We start from the raw sequence: 14,558 nt of genomic DNA, 5'->3' as shown, positions 1-14,558 counted from the left end.
GCTTATGAATGTTCTCACTTGGCTAATGTAAACAAGCAGCCTGATAATCAAAACAAGCAATCAACCTTGAGAATGCAGCTAGGTGTATCAGGAACTTCACATTTAAGGTCACTGCACAGTATATTTACTTCCATCTTGTCTTTTAAACCAAAACTGAACTGATTTTAGGGTCACAGAATTACAGAATAGTAGAATTGGAAGGGGCATATAAGGCCATCGAGTCCAAGCCCCTGCTATATGCAGGAATCCAACTGTGCATGCTGTTGGGAAAATTTAATCCAGTCTTTCTGCTGGCAGTTACCTTCCAAACATTGTACTAAGTAATAAGGAAGATAAAGGATCTATGTCTTTACTAAATGGAATGTCTATGAGGGACAGGCAATTTGGCCACTCACTACACAGAATACTGCACATTAAATGGAGACTTTAAGGTCCATTAGAAAGAGCAGATAGGATTTTCATGGGACCAGCTATTTGCCCCATTGTTTAGTCCATTAACAGCTTCCTCATCAAGTGCTTTCTATAAGTTATCCCTTATCTGCATAGGTGAGGCATCAGTAGCTTGTTAAAGAATTCAAGAATATTTCCTCTGATCTGCATCAAGGCTGCCATTCCTGAAGTATTTTCTTCTGTGCTTAAAAGAAACTTGCTTTGTACTCTCAATATGACTTGAAGCACTTATTTTCCTTGTCTGTTGCTCTATTTTAAAGCATGCACAATGTTTTCCCATCGATTTGTCCTTTCCATAACATGCTATATTAAGTGGTCATGCCAATACCAAGCTCTGCTTTGGAGAAGCTTCTACATTAGATTCATACATAGCCAAATGATATGCAAAATAGTTAGCTGAATATGTATAGAATAAATTCTCAGCCCTTTTCTTTTAGAGGTGTTTGAGCCATTTTGAAATGTTTCACTTTTTTCTTTCTCTTTATTTTAAGTTAAGGAGTATATGTGCATGTTTACATGTAATCATGCCTTAGAGAAAAGCATATAGGACATGAAAAAAACTCAGAATTATAGTTTCTTGTTTTTTATATTATGTACAAGCAAATAACTTTTTATAATCTTTTTATCTTTTTCTTATTCTGTGGATGTACTGAATAATGGTGAAGGTGGTGGTGATCATGATGATGATGACAATAATATCAAAGCTTATCAGACATCATACCTCAAAGCTCAACTGTGGGTAGTCAAACATGTTCCCCAGCCAGGACAGGACTGCATTAAAGAAAGAAAGCAATGCAAGGAAGGCAATCAGATTTGCAGCAATGTTTGCCACCAGGGAGATGGAGGCAGACGCCCCTTGACTGGCTGCTTCCAACAAGTTTTTTGAGTCTCTTCACCGAGAAAACAAGAACAAAATGTGCATGTTGATGTGATGTTTAAAACAGCAAGTTTAGGAATCCTCCTCTTCCCCCCATAACAGAAACCACCCTTTCCAAAAATCTCAGGAAGGCCACCAACCAGAAAAATATATCAGAGCCAGTACTTAATATTGTTAATAATATTTAGCATTTTTATAGCTGTCTGGCGCGTTAGAAGCACTTCATGTATATACTGTCTCAGGGCCAAACACTATAAAATGCAGGAGATCTGTGACCGAATGTCCCGAGTCACAGCCAGCCCTACCATTAGGCAAAGTAAGATAGCTGTCTCAGGAATGATTTAGGGTGTCATGAAAGGGCAGGAAATTGCTTGTTATTTAATTTATTGTATTTGTATTTTTTTAATGCCAAGTAGGGGGAAGGTCTTAGCACCTCCAAAGGATCGAAAACTCCATTTTCTGGAGTTGATGTCAAAAGACCTCTGACAATACAAAGGGCTCCAGGGGATGGCTACTCGGTGCAACCAACAAGGTGCATCTGGCAACTTCACTGCACAACTTTCAGCGAATGTTGAAGACCAACTTCTTTACCCTGGCCTTCAATAGCTGAGATGTATATTTTTAGGACCCACCCTATTTTCTGTGATGTTGTTTAGGTTGTTTTTAACTATTTTTAATTATGTGTTTTAAAACTGTTGTAACTTGCACTGGGACTTTTGAGTGAAAGCCAGGTAATAAATTCTAATAAAAATAAATAACTAAAACTTGAGGATACAGTGAAGGCAGAGAAGTGGGCCTTCTTCGCTGCTCCCACCACCACACAGTGGGTGTGGGTTATGATGTTTTACTCATGCCCGATGAGCCTCACAGCACGTCTTTCACCACTTGCACTGTAGCCTTCATCCAGCCTGTTTCATTGCCCCTAGTTCACTGGTGAGGCCACTCAGGGGCAACTGTGTTAAGAGCCTGATGCGTCTCATTGTTTCATAATATGACAAGGGTCACCTGCTCTATCTACTGGAGACTCCCCAAGGACATTCAGGAATACAGTGGATTCCATTAGTGTCCAGGGGCAGACCACCTTAATCTGTCCACCATCCCTGCAGGGGAGAATCAGAGCCATAAGTCTAAACTTCACCAGGAAGTGGTCTGACCATGACAATGGTGTGACATCCACCCCTCTATCTCTAGACCACCCTTTCCTACATGTGGAACAAAAACCAAATCAAGGGTGTGCCCTGTCTTATGCCACAGACTGGTGACAACTTGAGATAGCCCTATGGTTGTCATGGAGGCCATGAAGTCTCGAGCTGGAACACTCGATGCAGCCTCAGCATGGACAATGAAATCACCCAGGACTATCTTTTTGGGCTCCTCCAATACCACAGCCAAGGTGGCCTCCGCCAGCTCAGTCAGAGAAACTGCTGGGCAGCAGGGGGAAAAGTACACCAGCAACAATCCTAGTTTACTAGGCCCGACACCAGGTGCAGGCGTTCATAGCCAGCTCCAAGACAGAGTGGTTTCCTAGTGACATTTTGATTGGGCTAATAAAAAAAAATGCCTAAAATCCACAGGGCACCTTGTTGACTAATTCTACACTAAGGAGAAAATGATGGACACAGTTGGAAAGGTTTACATGAGTAGTTGTTTCAATGACCATTGTTTATGACACTGCTCAACTTTGTAATTTTACTACAGTTCTTGTAAATCTAAAATCAGAAACAAGGATGAGGTTTGTTCCTTAAATCTGAGGATGCAGGCATTTCTTTAATGCTGGCCAGTGTAGCATCTATTTATATGGCTTTTCCCTAGAGTGTCCTACTTTGCAAAGGCCAGCCCTGTAGTTGAAGGAGTCCTCTACAGGTTGTCCAGTTCAAGTGCAGATTAAATATAAAGAACCATAAGAAACATAGAATAGGGGCCTTTGTTGGTCTTCCACAGTTAGCACGTAGACAGCAGTCTGAGCAGCCACACTGGTCATCTGATCACAGTCTTCTCCATGTTAGTGAGATGTTATGGTGAGATATATTGCATTCCTGTTTATAATAACAACTCTGAAATTTGCATCTCTCTAAATCAGCACATACAAATTTTATGAAATCTGCTTCATCTTTTTTAGCACTGAATAAGTGTACTTTCCCCAATTCTGGCTAAGCCTTATTGTAATGCAAGTGTAAATCTTCTTACCCTTTCTCCACTTTAGTACCCTGCTGTACAGTTATCTGGGGACATTCAGTCTCTGGCCAAAACAGTTTGGCAATAGCCAAAGCTGCTGGTGCTGACATCACAGAAGCAGTTAACAAGTGGGAAGCTGGAATCTGAAATGCCAAAGGGCAAAAAAGATAACATTTAATTGAGCACAAGATGTTGGGGATCACTCCCATAGTAATCCTACTGAAATACATAGGCTGAGAAGTATGAGCCTCTACTCTAATCTGGCAACTCTTCCCAATACTGCTCAGAGTAGAAAAATGTAACCATTTGGAGCTAGAACAAGAGTTTGTGAGTGGAAAAGGGAGACCCTAAATGCAGAAAGAGTTCTAGGAGGTCACTTCAAAACCAGAGGAGAGAATGAACCTTATGATCTAGAATCAACAAAGGAGGTCTTACCTTTATAATCATTCCACAATACCCAGTTCAAAAGTTGAAGATGTTACTTGAATCAAAGCAGCAGGACTACTCTTTGTTTCTGCCTGGATATAACTAACAACTGCTAACAATCAGAATGGAAAGTAAAACTAAACAAAAGCTAGTGCCTGCCTATCCCAAGGCCTTTAAATGTTCTCACATTTTAGTCTGCAAGTTCCATTAATGTGGTCCCTGGAAAGATTGTAGAACAATCATGAATATTTATATGCCAGTGTGGTATAGTGGTTAAGGTGTTGGACTACGACCTGGGAGACCAGGGTTCGAATCCCCACACAGCCATGAAGCTCACTGCCTCTCAGCCTCAGAGGAAGGCAAGGGTAAACCACCTCTGAATACCGCTTACCGTGACAACCCTATCGCCATAAGTCGGAATCGACTTGAAGGCAGTCCAGCAGCAGCAGCCCAAATATTTGTGTGCAGCCCTGCACTTGATTAATTTCTTTCTGATGACTGACATCAAGGCCATTTTGACCAGGGCCAGATTAGCAGGCTAACAAGACCCTGGACTACTGCCCAGGATTTTCAAATTACCATGCTGTTGAAGTCAACTAATTTTCTCCTAAAAATGTAACAGTTATACTGTCCCTTTTCAAGCTGTCTGAAAAGAGGCTAACAAGGCCCAAGTCTAAGTTCTGTTATTTTCATAATATGACACTGGTTTTGATGATGATGCCAACATTGCAGGAAAAAAAATGCTGTTTTTCTTCACGTATATTCCAGAAGCATGTGGGTTTTCCCTTAAATTGGTATTACCCCACAACATTACAGACATAGTTTTAATTAGTTGCATTTTGTGAACTGTACATGGGTGGTTTTCATATCAGATAGTCTGTGTAGGTGGCCTGCCAAGATGGCCAGCCATTTTCAAGTGCTCCATGGGGGGAGCGGGGACTTGAGATCTGCTGTCCCAAGGGAACATGTCAAAATGATATACAAATCAATAAGGGAAAAGCCCATAATTCCCAACTGACTACAGCCAACACTCCCTACAATCTAACACTCTTCATCGGAATTATCACCTTTCTCATTTTTGGGATTCGAAACCAAGAAACATAAAACTCTATAAGCTACATTAATCATTCAGAATGGGAAATCTTTAATAATTTCTGAGGCTTGATCTATGTATGTTAGAGGGCAGCCATGGACAATTAAATTGTCCCTTCTTTGTCTTGGCCATTCCTGACTAGCCCATAGTGACAACGCTGCTTTTCTCATATTAGAAAATGCCTCCCTCCTCTACTTCCCTTGCTCTGGCCTCAACACACATCTGGCTATGTGTCTATTTAGTAATCTAAGATTAAATTCAATCCAGTTTCATGTAAATCAGTCTTCAACTCCAATGTCCTGCCTCCTGAGCCACAGCTTGAATGTAACTGGAACAGTGCACACCTTGTAAATGCAGATGATCAAATACTTGGCTGTGGTAGATTAATGGATGTTGAATCTGACTGAGATAAAATAAATGGTGAGGATGAGAAGAGACAATGCAAGGCTAGTCTCTCCAGGCTGCAACTTAAGGTAGAGACACACTTACCTTTGTGCCAATGCATCTCTCCACCTGTTTTCTGAAAACAGGCACATGATGCAGTCAGACTCTGCCCCTTTTTATTCTAAAACCTGGTCAGATCAGCTCCAGTGCGTTTTTTTAAAATTCAGCTTCAGACAGATTTTGCAACTGATTGATAGATCAACCTGTTTCCCTTCCAGGTGTGGCCAATGGAAACGTTTTGCTGTAGGCTCAGGCAGAAACAGTGACTGGCCCAACGCTTTGCTGTGGGTGGTTCTGAAAGGCCTGAAGTCAGCAGTGGGGAAGGGAGGTGTGCCCATCCAAGGGCAGAGTGCCTCAAAATGCAGCCAGAAAAAACATCCTGGCTGCTTTTGAAGCACTAGTGTGCCCACAGCCTTAGAAAGCAGAGTGGCAGAAAACAAGGCCAGAGGGAGGCTTTCCTTCTTCTGAATAAACCTGGTCTAGATTTAATAGATACTAAGACTATGTTAGGAAAAATGTAAGTAGAGACTAGGGGCTGATATAACAAACAACAAAATGTCCAGTTGGGGCAGAGCATTCCTTTCTTCCATTTTTCTCTTCAGTATCTACTTACCTCTATTCAGTTTTTGTGATTTTTTTAAAAATGGGGGGGGGTGGATCAAGGGGAAGAAAACTGTTAAGAACCCAAGAAAATCCCTGCTGGATCAGATCAAAAGGCCATCTAGTCCAGCATCCTGTTCTCACAGTGGCCAGCCAAGTGCCTATGGGAAGCCTTCCAGCAGGAACCAAGCACAATAGTACCCCCCCCACGTGATTCCCAGCAACTGGCATGCAGAGGCATACTGCCTCTGAAGTGTCTATTTAGCACTGAAATCAACATCACCCCATCATAACAGGAGTGATAGCTTCAGAAAAGAGAATCAGTTGACCCATCTTGCCTGAATCAAAATATACGCATGCGTAGTTTAAGACAGTAACTGATTTAAATATAATCAGGACAAACAAATAGGTTTTCAGCAGAATGCTATGCAAGTCTACTCAGAAGCAAGGCCTATTGTGTTCAGTGAAACCTTTTCCCAGGTAGGAATGGAAAGATTGGTCAATTTCGGTTCTCGCAGTTTTTCATTTTTCCAATCTTAAATTCAGTTCTCTCCATTTCTGCAGCAATTTGCATTAAAAAAAATCCTCATGAAAATTCTCCAGCATTTTAGTGTGGATTTCTCAAAATAAACACATTTTTTGTAGGCAGTTTTGACAAAGGTACACATTTTTTGCAAGCCATTTCTCATCATCCAATGCAGTTTTGTATGTTATTTTCACTCATATATTCATTTTTATGCACTCTGTCCCCTCACATATGCATTTTTGTAAATACTGTTTAGTTGAGAAACTGCATCACAAATTCTAATAATAGTGAATTTTCTAAGGATGGCTGTATTTTGGTTCTCATATTGATTCAGAAAGTGCAAATTTGATAGATTCTGCTTGAAATGCTAACTGAATTGAAATTCTTGCGCATCCTACTCCCAGGTAAGTGCTGTTAAAGAAATATTTGTCTTCTAGAAAACTGCATGGTTAGGGAGAAACTCCAGTTTAATTTAATGTTCTTTCTTATTAGCATGGGTGGGTGGAGGAAAGGCAACAACAATTAGAAATGACTTGGAAAATAGTAATTAAGAGCTAGCATTTTTCTATACTTACTCCAAATGAAATATATGCTCCTAAGACGCTTCCAGCAATGGTAGCGAATCCTGCCGTCATGACAGCATGTAGTTCAGACTTGGTGATGTAGGGCAAATAAGGCTTCACCAATAGAGGAGATTCTGTCTGGAACAAAAAAGGAAGGCAAGTCAATGAATTCTAAGTATCTCCTAATATTATTGTTGTATTTTATCCATGGAATGAAATTCCACTTCAGCAATTTTCACTTCTAAGCTGAACATACAGTCATGTGTACAATTTCCAGGGAGGCAACCATGTCGTTCTGCTGCAACAAAAACAATAGTCTTTGGGCACCTTAAGAGACTAACATATTGCATTACGCGATAAGCTTCAAGGACTACAGCCCACTTCATCAAATGCATGGGACATGATCCACATGGGAGTAAGGGGGGGGAAGTGTAATGGGTGGAATTAAGTGGCAATGGAACGCAAAGGTACAATCTGTAACAATTCAATTAGAGCTTAAATGTATGCAGATTATTATTTTGTTTACATTCTAAAACGCAGACAGTGAATTATCACTGTCTGCGTTTTTGCATTCCATTGCAAGGAATGTTTATGCCATATAGATGCAGGGCAGTGTGAAGGCTAGAACGTTGGACTATAGACTGGGAGACCAGGGTTCAAATCCCCACTCACCCATGAAGTTTACCAGGTGATCTTGGACCATTCACAGCCTTTCAGCTTAACCTACTTCATAAGATTGTTGTGAGGATAAAGTGGAGAGCAAAGAACCATGTACATCACTTTGAGCTCCTTTGAGTAAAGGGGGAAAGTAATAATAAATAAAATAAAAATAAAATAACATTAGTTTGTTTTCAAAGGGCCACAAGACTCTGAAGTTTTTGTGTAAATGCAGGACCTTTTCAGAAGAACTATGTGTTCTATTGCTTGGTTCCCCAATGTAGTCCTTGTCTCTAAAATGCTTGTTATTGGCTTCTCTTGCAGTAGCTTGCCTGTATCTCTTTATGCAATTATTGTGCTTTTACAAAATTGACCCCTTGCCTTTTTTATACACCCAACCTCTCCTTTCCCTTTGTGCTACAGATTTCTCATGACCCATTTTTTCAGACCCCCCCATCAGCAGGTGACCAGGTTGGGTATGGGCCTGAGGGTCCCTGCCTAAATCTATAGGCTGGGGCTGGGAGGACGGAGCTCCTTGATCTGCACCAGCATCAGGTCACAGGGTGTGATTTGCAGCCTGGGATAAGGGGTTAATGTTCACCACAAATCACATCTCCATGACCCAGTGCTGGCACGGATTTGGAGCAGGAGCTCCACCCTCCTAGACAACATCCCCTCGATGCAGCTGGCATGGGCTTAAATAGACCTGGCTGCCCTGCCTCCCATGTTGCCACATCAATGTATGCAAAGGTGTGCTCATGCAGTGTACTGACATAACGTTGCAGGAGCAGGGCAGCTGGGCCTAGTTAAGCCTGCACTGGCTGCATAGGAGGGTTCTGGTGCCCAAGAGCTTCCTCATTCCTTGAGCCAGTCCTGCATTTTTGTATTGATAGTGCAAGTCTTCTATGATATGTCTTCATAAGAATATAAGAGCCTGCTGGATCAGTCCAATGGTCCATCTAGCCGAACATCCTGTTCTCACAGTGGCCAACCAGATGCTTATAGGAAGCCCACAAGCACAAGAGACCTAAGCACAAGAGCATTCTCCCCTCCTGCAGTTTCCAGCAACTGGTATTCAAAAGCTTACTGCCTCGGAGGCAGAGCATGGCCATCATGACTAGTAGTCATTGATAGCATTATCATTCATAAAGGCAGGTAGTTAGAACTACATATGTGTGTATTTCCTAGTAATAGCCCAAAAAGCCTTTGATATAGAAAGCTCCTGGTGAGGTGTTTGCTAACTGCAAAGCAACCATCCATGGAAATAATTTCTTCCTTGACTTTATAGCCCATCCACTGTCCTTTGGAAGTGATAAACTGTAAGATTCTTAATCCTATCAGGGCCCCTTTTAACAAATCTTTTAAGCAAATTTTGTGGAGGTTAGTTCCAATGGAAATACTTGGCCTGATTACCTAGTTGTGCAATCCATCCTGCTGAACATTCAATGGAGCCTGAAGTTAGCATCTTAAATGGATACAACCCCTAGAAGATGATTGGGTGAGAACATCATCTTCACCTTTCTTCAGTCTTTCCCTTCACCTTTCTGTGATCTCTTTTGTTGCAATCAATAAGATACTTTCCTGCATCCACACATTTTCCAAACTGGTGTAAACTGGCATCATACAAAATTGCTTAACTACTGAATGGAAACGAAGAAGTCTGCATTCAAAAGCACCCATGAAATGGAGACTAAAATCTGCCCCCAGTGTCCAGAGTCCTTGGGAATAATGGAAGCTGGTTTTTCCACTTCTATTCTCTTCCAAAGTCCAATCTGTTTAATTCCAACAGGTCTTAATCGGAATCATTAAAAACAAAGATGCTGTTATACACTGAAGCAGGAGAGAGACTGTGCTGGACCATCAAGGGGCCACGTTTTCCATCTACTTTGCCCTGCCACCACCCCTGCCCAGGACCCTTATAAGGAGGAACTGCTCTCTAAGGGTTTACTCGTGCTATCTCTGACATTTTTGTGGGGATTGTACTTGGCAGGAACATGGATGCATTTGCCTTTTAATCTTTTTTTTTTTAAGTTGGGATTTTGCTCTTAATTTTTTTTTTTTACTTTAACCTTTACTTGTGTGTGAACCTTTGTGAGGTGTGTCTGGGGCCTTTTTGGCCAAAAGGCAGCATAGAAATGAATAATTCTAATACTAACATCAATATGCAGTGCCCCACCCCTTCATTTCCTGGCTTCAGCTTCCTGATCTCATTTGGTGCTTCCTTTTCAACCTTCCCTTTCTCAACCTGCATAACACCGATGCCATCATTCAGAAGAACATCTCAAATTGGCTTCATTTGCTAAAGTTTTTCTGCTTTCTTTCAGTGCTTTGCATACCTGCTACCATTCAACCAGAATAAACCAGGTGGAACTTTGCAAAATAAGGTGTATTTGTCATAGCCTGAGACCCTTAAAATAAATGATTGCTCATTTAAGATAGTCTTTTGTGCTATTCAGATTTTCTTTAATTGCAGATGCAGATGGTCATGATTATGATTGGGACCAAAGTATATAGTGAAGAGAGATTTATTCCTTCTTTCTCCAGCTGCAATCCAAATAATCCCCCCCCCCAAAAAGGACTATGAGGGTTAGAAAAGAAAATATTGTTTGTGCCAATGGGAATCTCTTCCTAAAATTATTTATTTATTTATTTATTTTATTATTTGATTTATATCCCTCCCTTCCTCACAGTAGGAGCCCAGGGCAGCAAACAAAAGCACTAAAAACACTTTAAAACAGACTTTAAAATATATTAAAACCAAGCATCTTTCAAAAAACATTTCTAAAAAAAGCTTTAAAAACTTTTTTAAAGCTTTAAAAGTATTTTTTTTTAAAAAAAGAAGGTTTAAAAACATATTAAAAAGCAATTTCAACACATACACAGACTGTAGTATGCATGGGGAATTTTTGACTGGATTGTGGCTGGGGAGGAAATGGACAAACCTTCCCATACTGTGGTCCCAGTTATAATCCAGATTCCTGCACGTGTGATTAATAAAAAAAAAAGCTAAGATGTAGCATAACATGTAGTTTGTCCCTTAGACTAGTGAAATTCCAGAGGAGAGAAGGCAAAGCAATTTGGATGGGTATGCGGCATAGCACATGGGGAAATCCAGAACTGAAGGTGATAAAATCAAAGGATCCAGACTGTTTCAAGGTTTTTCTGGTGGCAATCGATATACAGGTGCAATCCTATACATGTCTACTCAGAGGTAAACCCCATTGAATCCAATGGGACTTACTCCCAGAAAAGTGTGTATAGGATTGCTGCATAAGATCCTCAGGTTTTTTCCTTATTACTTAAAATGCTTTACTACTGGGTTTTCATATTTCCAAGTGGAGCATATCTCTTTTTACTCCTTCACCTTTTTTGGGGAAAGGGAATGACTTTGTGCAATGATGAACCACATCTTTTGGCCCATTTTTAATTTTATAATATGTCTGTCCTAAGGCTATTAGCTTATTGTTTCTATTTCACAGCTTACCTGTCCCACAAATATGTTGCCAGCAGCAACTAGAGATTCAACTGGACTTGTCCCCAGGGTAATTTGCATTACCCATCCAACCTAAGAAAAGAAATATAAAATGCAGAAAATTAATTTCCTGGTGTTATCAAGCTAATCCACATTTGAAAAAAAAGCTAAAAATGCATTTCCACTTCTAGAGGATGGTTATACTTCTTTCCCATGTTAACTATTTTCAGTCTTTTAGGTTAAACAAGAAGAGATATTTTTGTCATTCCACATGTGTCATTTTAAGAGATGGATTGATTCCATAAGGAAGCCACAGACCTGAACTTACAAGATCTGAACAGGGTGGTTCATGACAGATGCTCTTGGAGGTCACCGATTCATAGGGTCACCATAAGTCGTAATCGACTTGAAGGCACATAACAACAACAAAAAATTACCATGCAAGAATTCACAATGTGTGGTGCAGGCCTCCTTGGAGACAAATAGACAGTTGCCAGGGAGTTCTAGCCAAAGTCATCTAAACTGTACTCTGGAAACAGTCACATTGTCTTGTACTGTTATAACAATTCCACTAAAAAGGCTGAAGTCCTAAGGATGGGTGAGGTGGGAAACCGAAGAAGGTTCATCTGCCTCATCCATAGGTTTGCCATATTCCAGTTCCACAAATCCGGGTAGGCTAATTTGCATATTATGCAACTTATTTGCATATTAATATTTGGATTGTCTAGTTGTTTTGTTTTTGTGCCTAGGAATTACCACCAAAAACTGGGGAAAGATGGGGGAAATCTTTTTTTTAAAAGCAACATTTTCAGCCTTAAATGCCTAGACTCTAGTTTCCAACACTATAGAATATTTATTGATTAAGAGGATTGATTAAGAGGAATATTTATTGATTTCTGCTGTTAAAAACAGAGCTCAGCACAGCTTACAAATATAATAAAAACAATAAAAATACACAATCAATATAAAAACATAATAAAAACACAAAATAGCAACAAACATAAAGTAAGTCAGGGCAACAGTATGGTTAACCATTACATATACGATATATTTCAGAGATGTGGTGGGTGGAGAAAAACAAGAAGCCAAAATGTTAGGAAAAGGAGTCTTTCACACCACATGCTCAGTTCTAAATACTGTTGCAGCAAGTTTTACAAGTTCCTCCAGTATTCCACTGGTGCAGGCACTCAGACATTCAAAGTATCCGTAAGTTTCTTAGGTTTTATAAAAGCAGAGCTTTGCTTAACTCAAAATTTCTTCTCCCTTTGATCAACCACATCTACACAGGTTCCACCTCCCTACTCAAAATGAAACTGGGCCTGGAAGTGTGCAACAACCCCATACATACCTTGCTAATTAGATTACCAATGCCAGGATGTCTGTCTTATCGACTACTCTCCTGCTCCCCCCCCTCGGGCATCATGAAAGACCCAGTCCTGGGCTCAGAAAGAAAAAAAGTATCTGGTCCTCTTCAAAGTACTCACAAGCCTCTTGTTTTAATTAAAATAATAATTATAAATTCTTGCTCTTATCACTAATGGGAGTTAATTATCTTGCATATGCTGCTGTTGCTTCTATGGCTGTAACAGAGTGAGGTCAAAGATGTGAAATGCAATTAGGAAAACAACAACACAAAAGGCAGTAACACTTTCCTAATTGCAATACCATATCAACCACAAGATTCCTATGAGTAAGGCAGAAAACAGCATCCCACAACCAGTCAGGATTCATAACCAAAAACCCAAACTAAAAAAATCCTAGCAGCCAGTCAGCCGAGGTCACAGAAATCCCCATGCGGCACAACCTGACCTGGGGACTGCAGTTAATGCAGAATGCTGCAGCACAATTGCTGACATGAGGGAGATCCTATCAGCACATAATACCTCTGCTCTGAAATCTGCATTGGTTGCTGATTTGCTACCAGGCCAAGTTCAAGCTGTGCTTTCCATATTATAGGTGCCACATAGTACTTGTTCTGCTCTTGTAAGAAATTGGTCCTGTAAAGTGGCAGCACCTACGCTTTGGAACTCCTTGCCTATTGACATTAGGCAGATGCCTCTTTTCAGCACCTGCTAAAATCAGTTTTCTTGAGGCAAGCCTTTCCAGGCATATAGAAGCTATTGTGTTTTTAAATCTGTTTTTAACTCATTGTTGGTTTTATTATTTTGCATGTTTTTAAGTATCTGTCCTTAACACTTTTGCCAATAATTTTATTGTTTTAATTCTTTCTGTAAACCGTTTTGAGATTTTTTACTATAAAGCGGTATATAAATGTTGTAAATAAAAATACATAAATAAATGTTGGAGTCACTGTGGCCCTTGAGTCTCTTCCCACTTTTAGGAACCAAGGAATCTGCCTTATACTGATTCAGGCCATTTCGTACCATGATTTCTTAAATGCAATACCATACCAACCACAACAAGATTCCTAGGAGTAAGGCAGAAAACTAAGCATCTCACAACCAGTCAGGATTCTTAACCAAAAACCAAAAATATGATAAATGAAGAAATATTTATATAAGCATGACTATCAAATATATTTATTATTTACACAAACTGTAAAGATATTTATAGTGCAATCCTAGGTTTATTTATTCAGAAGCAAGTCCCAGTGTATTCAGTGAGGCTTACTCATACAGGGACAGAACTGCAACCTCAAGTGATAAACAACTTCATTCACACAACCCAAAATTCCGAATCATGCCACTTTATGCTGTTTTGAAACTGTTTATACTTGTTTTATGGTTATTGGATTTTAAATGGCTTTATTTCTTGTTGTGAGCTGCCTTGGTTTCCAACCCTACCTCACAGGGTTGTTGGAAAGACTACACACACACACACACTGCAGATGTATAAATACATACAGCCCATATAATAGTTTATTGTCAAACCAGTTGGTCATTGCAGAAAAATCAGTATTAGTTTTTTAAAAAATCAGTATTAGTTTCCTACAGAATAAGAACTGTAATACCTAAGTAAGCCCTGCCTACTTGCTTTAAGATAGGACTAGAGAGGGGACAGAAAGAGAACACAAACACAATTCTTTTTTACATTCACTCCAAAGTCCCACTGATTTTCAGCACATTCATAACCATGTCTACTCAAAAGTAAGTCCTATTGAATTCAATGGGATTTACTCTGGGCATAGGGGATTAGCAATGCTTTTACCCCCACAAAAGCAAGTATTGGGAAGGTTTTCAAAACACTGCCCAGGATCTGACTCCTGCACACAAGAGGGGAAAAAACTGAAATGTATATACTTACCCAATTTATGA

The 14,558-nt window shown here is 40.0% G+C and overlaps 1 protein-coding gene across 1 annotated transcript in view; it reads right to left on the bottom strand.

Annotated features, from left to right (window-relative positions):
• Positions 1 to 14,558, bottom strand: part of SLC28A3 (solute carrier family 28 member 3) — a 79,369-nt gene that overhangs the window by 13,743 nt on the left and 51,068 nt on the right. Inside the window, exons 10-13 of the mRNA XM_061612341.1 lie at positions 11,296 to 11,376; positions 7,167 to 7,292; positions 3,515 to 3,645; positions 1,172 to 1,340 (exon numbers count right to left, since the gene is read on the bottom strand). Coding sequence (XP_061468325.1) covers positions 1,172 to 1,340; positions 3,515 to 3,645; positions 7,167 to 7,292; positions 11,296 to 11,376 — 507 coding nt within the window. The remainder of the gene's footprint in view (positions 1 to 1,171; positions 1,341 to 3,514; positions 3,646 to 7,166; positions 7,293 to 11,295; positions 11,377 to 14,558) is intronic.

Source organism: Rhineura floridana, chromosome 1, assembly GCF_030035675.1.
Source record: "Rhineura floridana isolate rRhiFlo1 chromosome 1, rRhiFlo1.hap2, whole genome shotgun sequence".
NCBI lineage: Eukaryota > Metazoa > Chordata > Lepidosauria > Squamata > Rhineuridae > Rhineura > Rhineura floridana.
The sequence above is the reverse complement of the archived record's forward strand: the minus strand, read 5'-3'. Positions and strand labels throughout refer to the sequence as shown.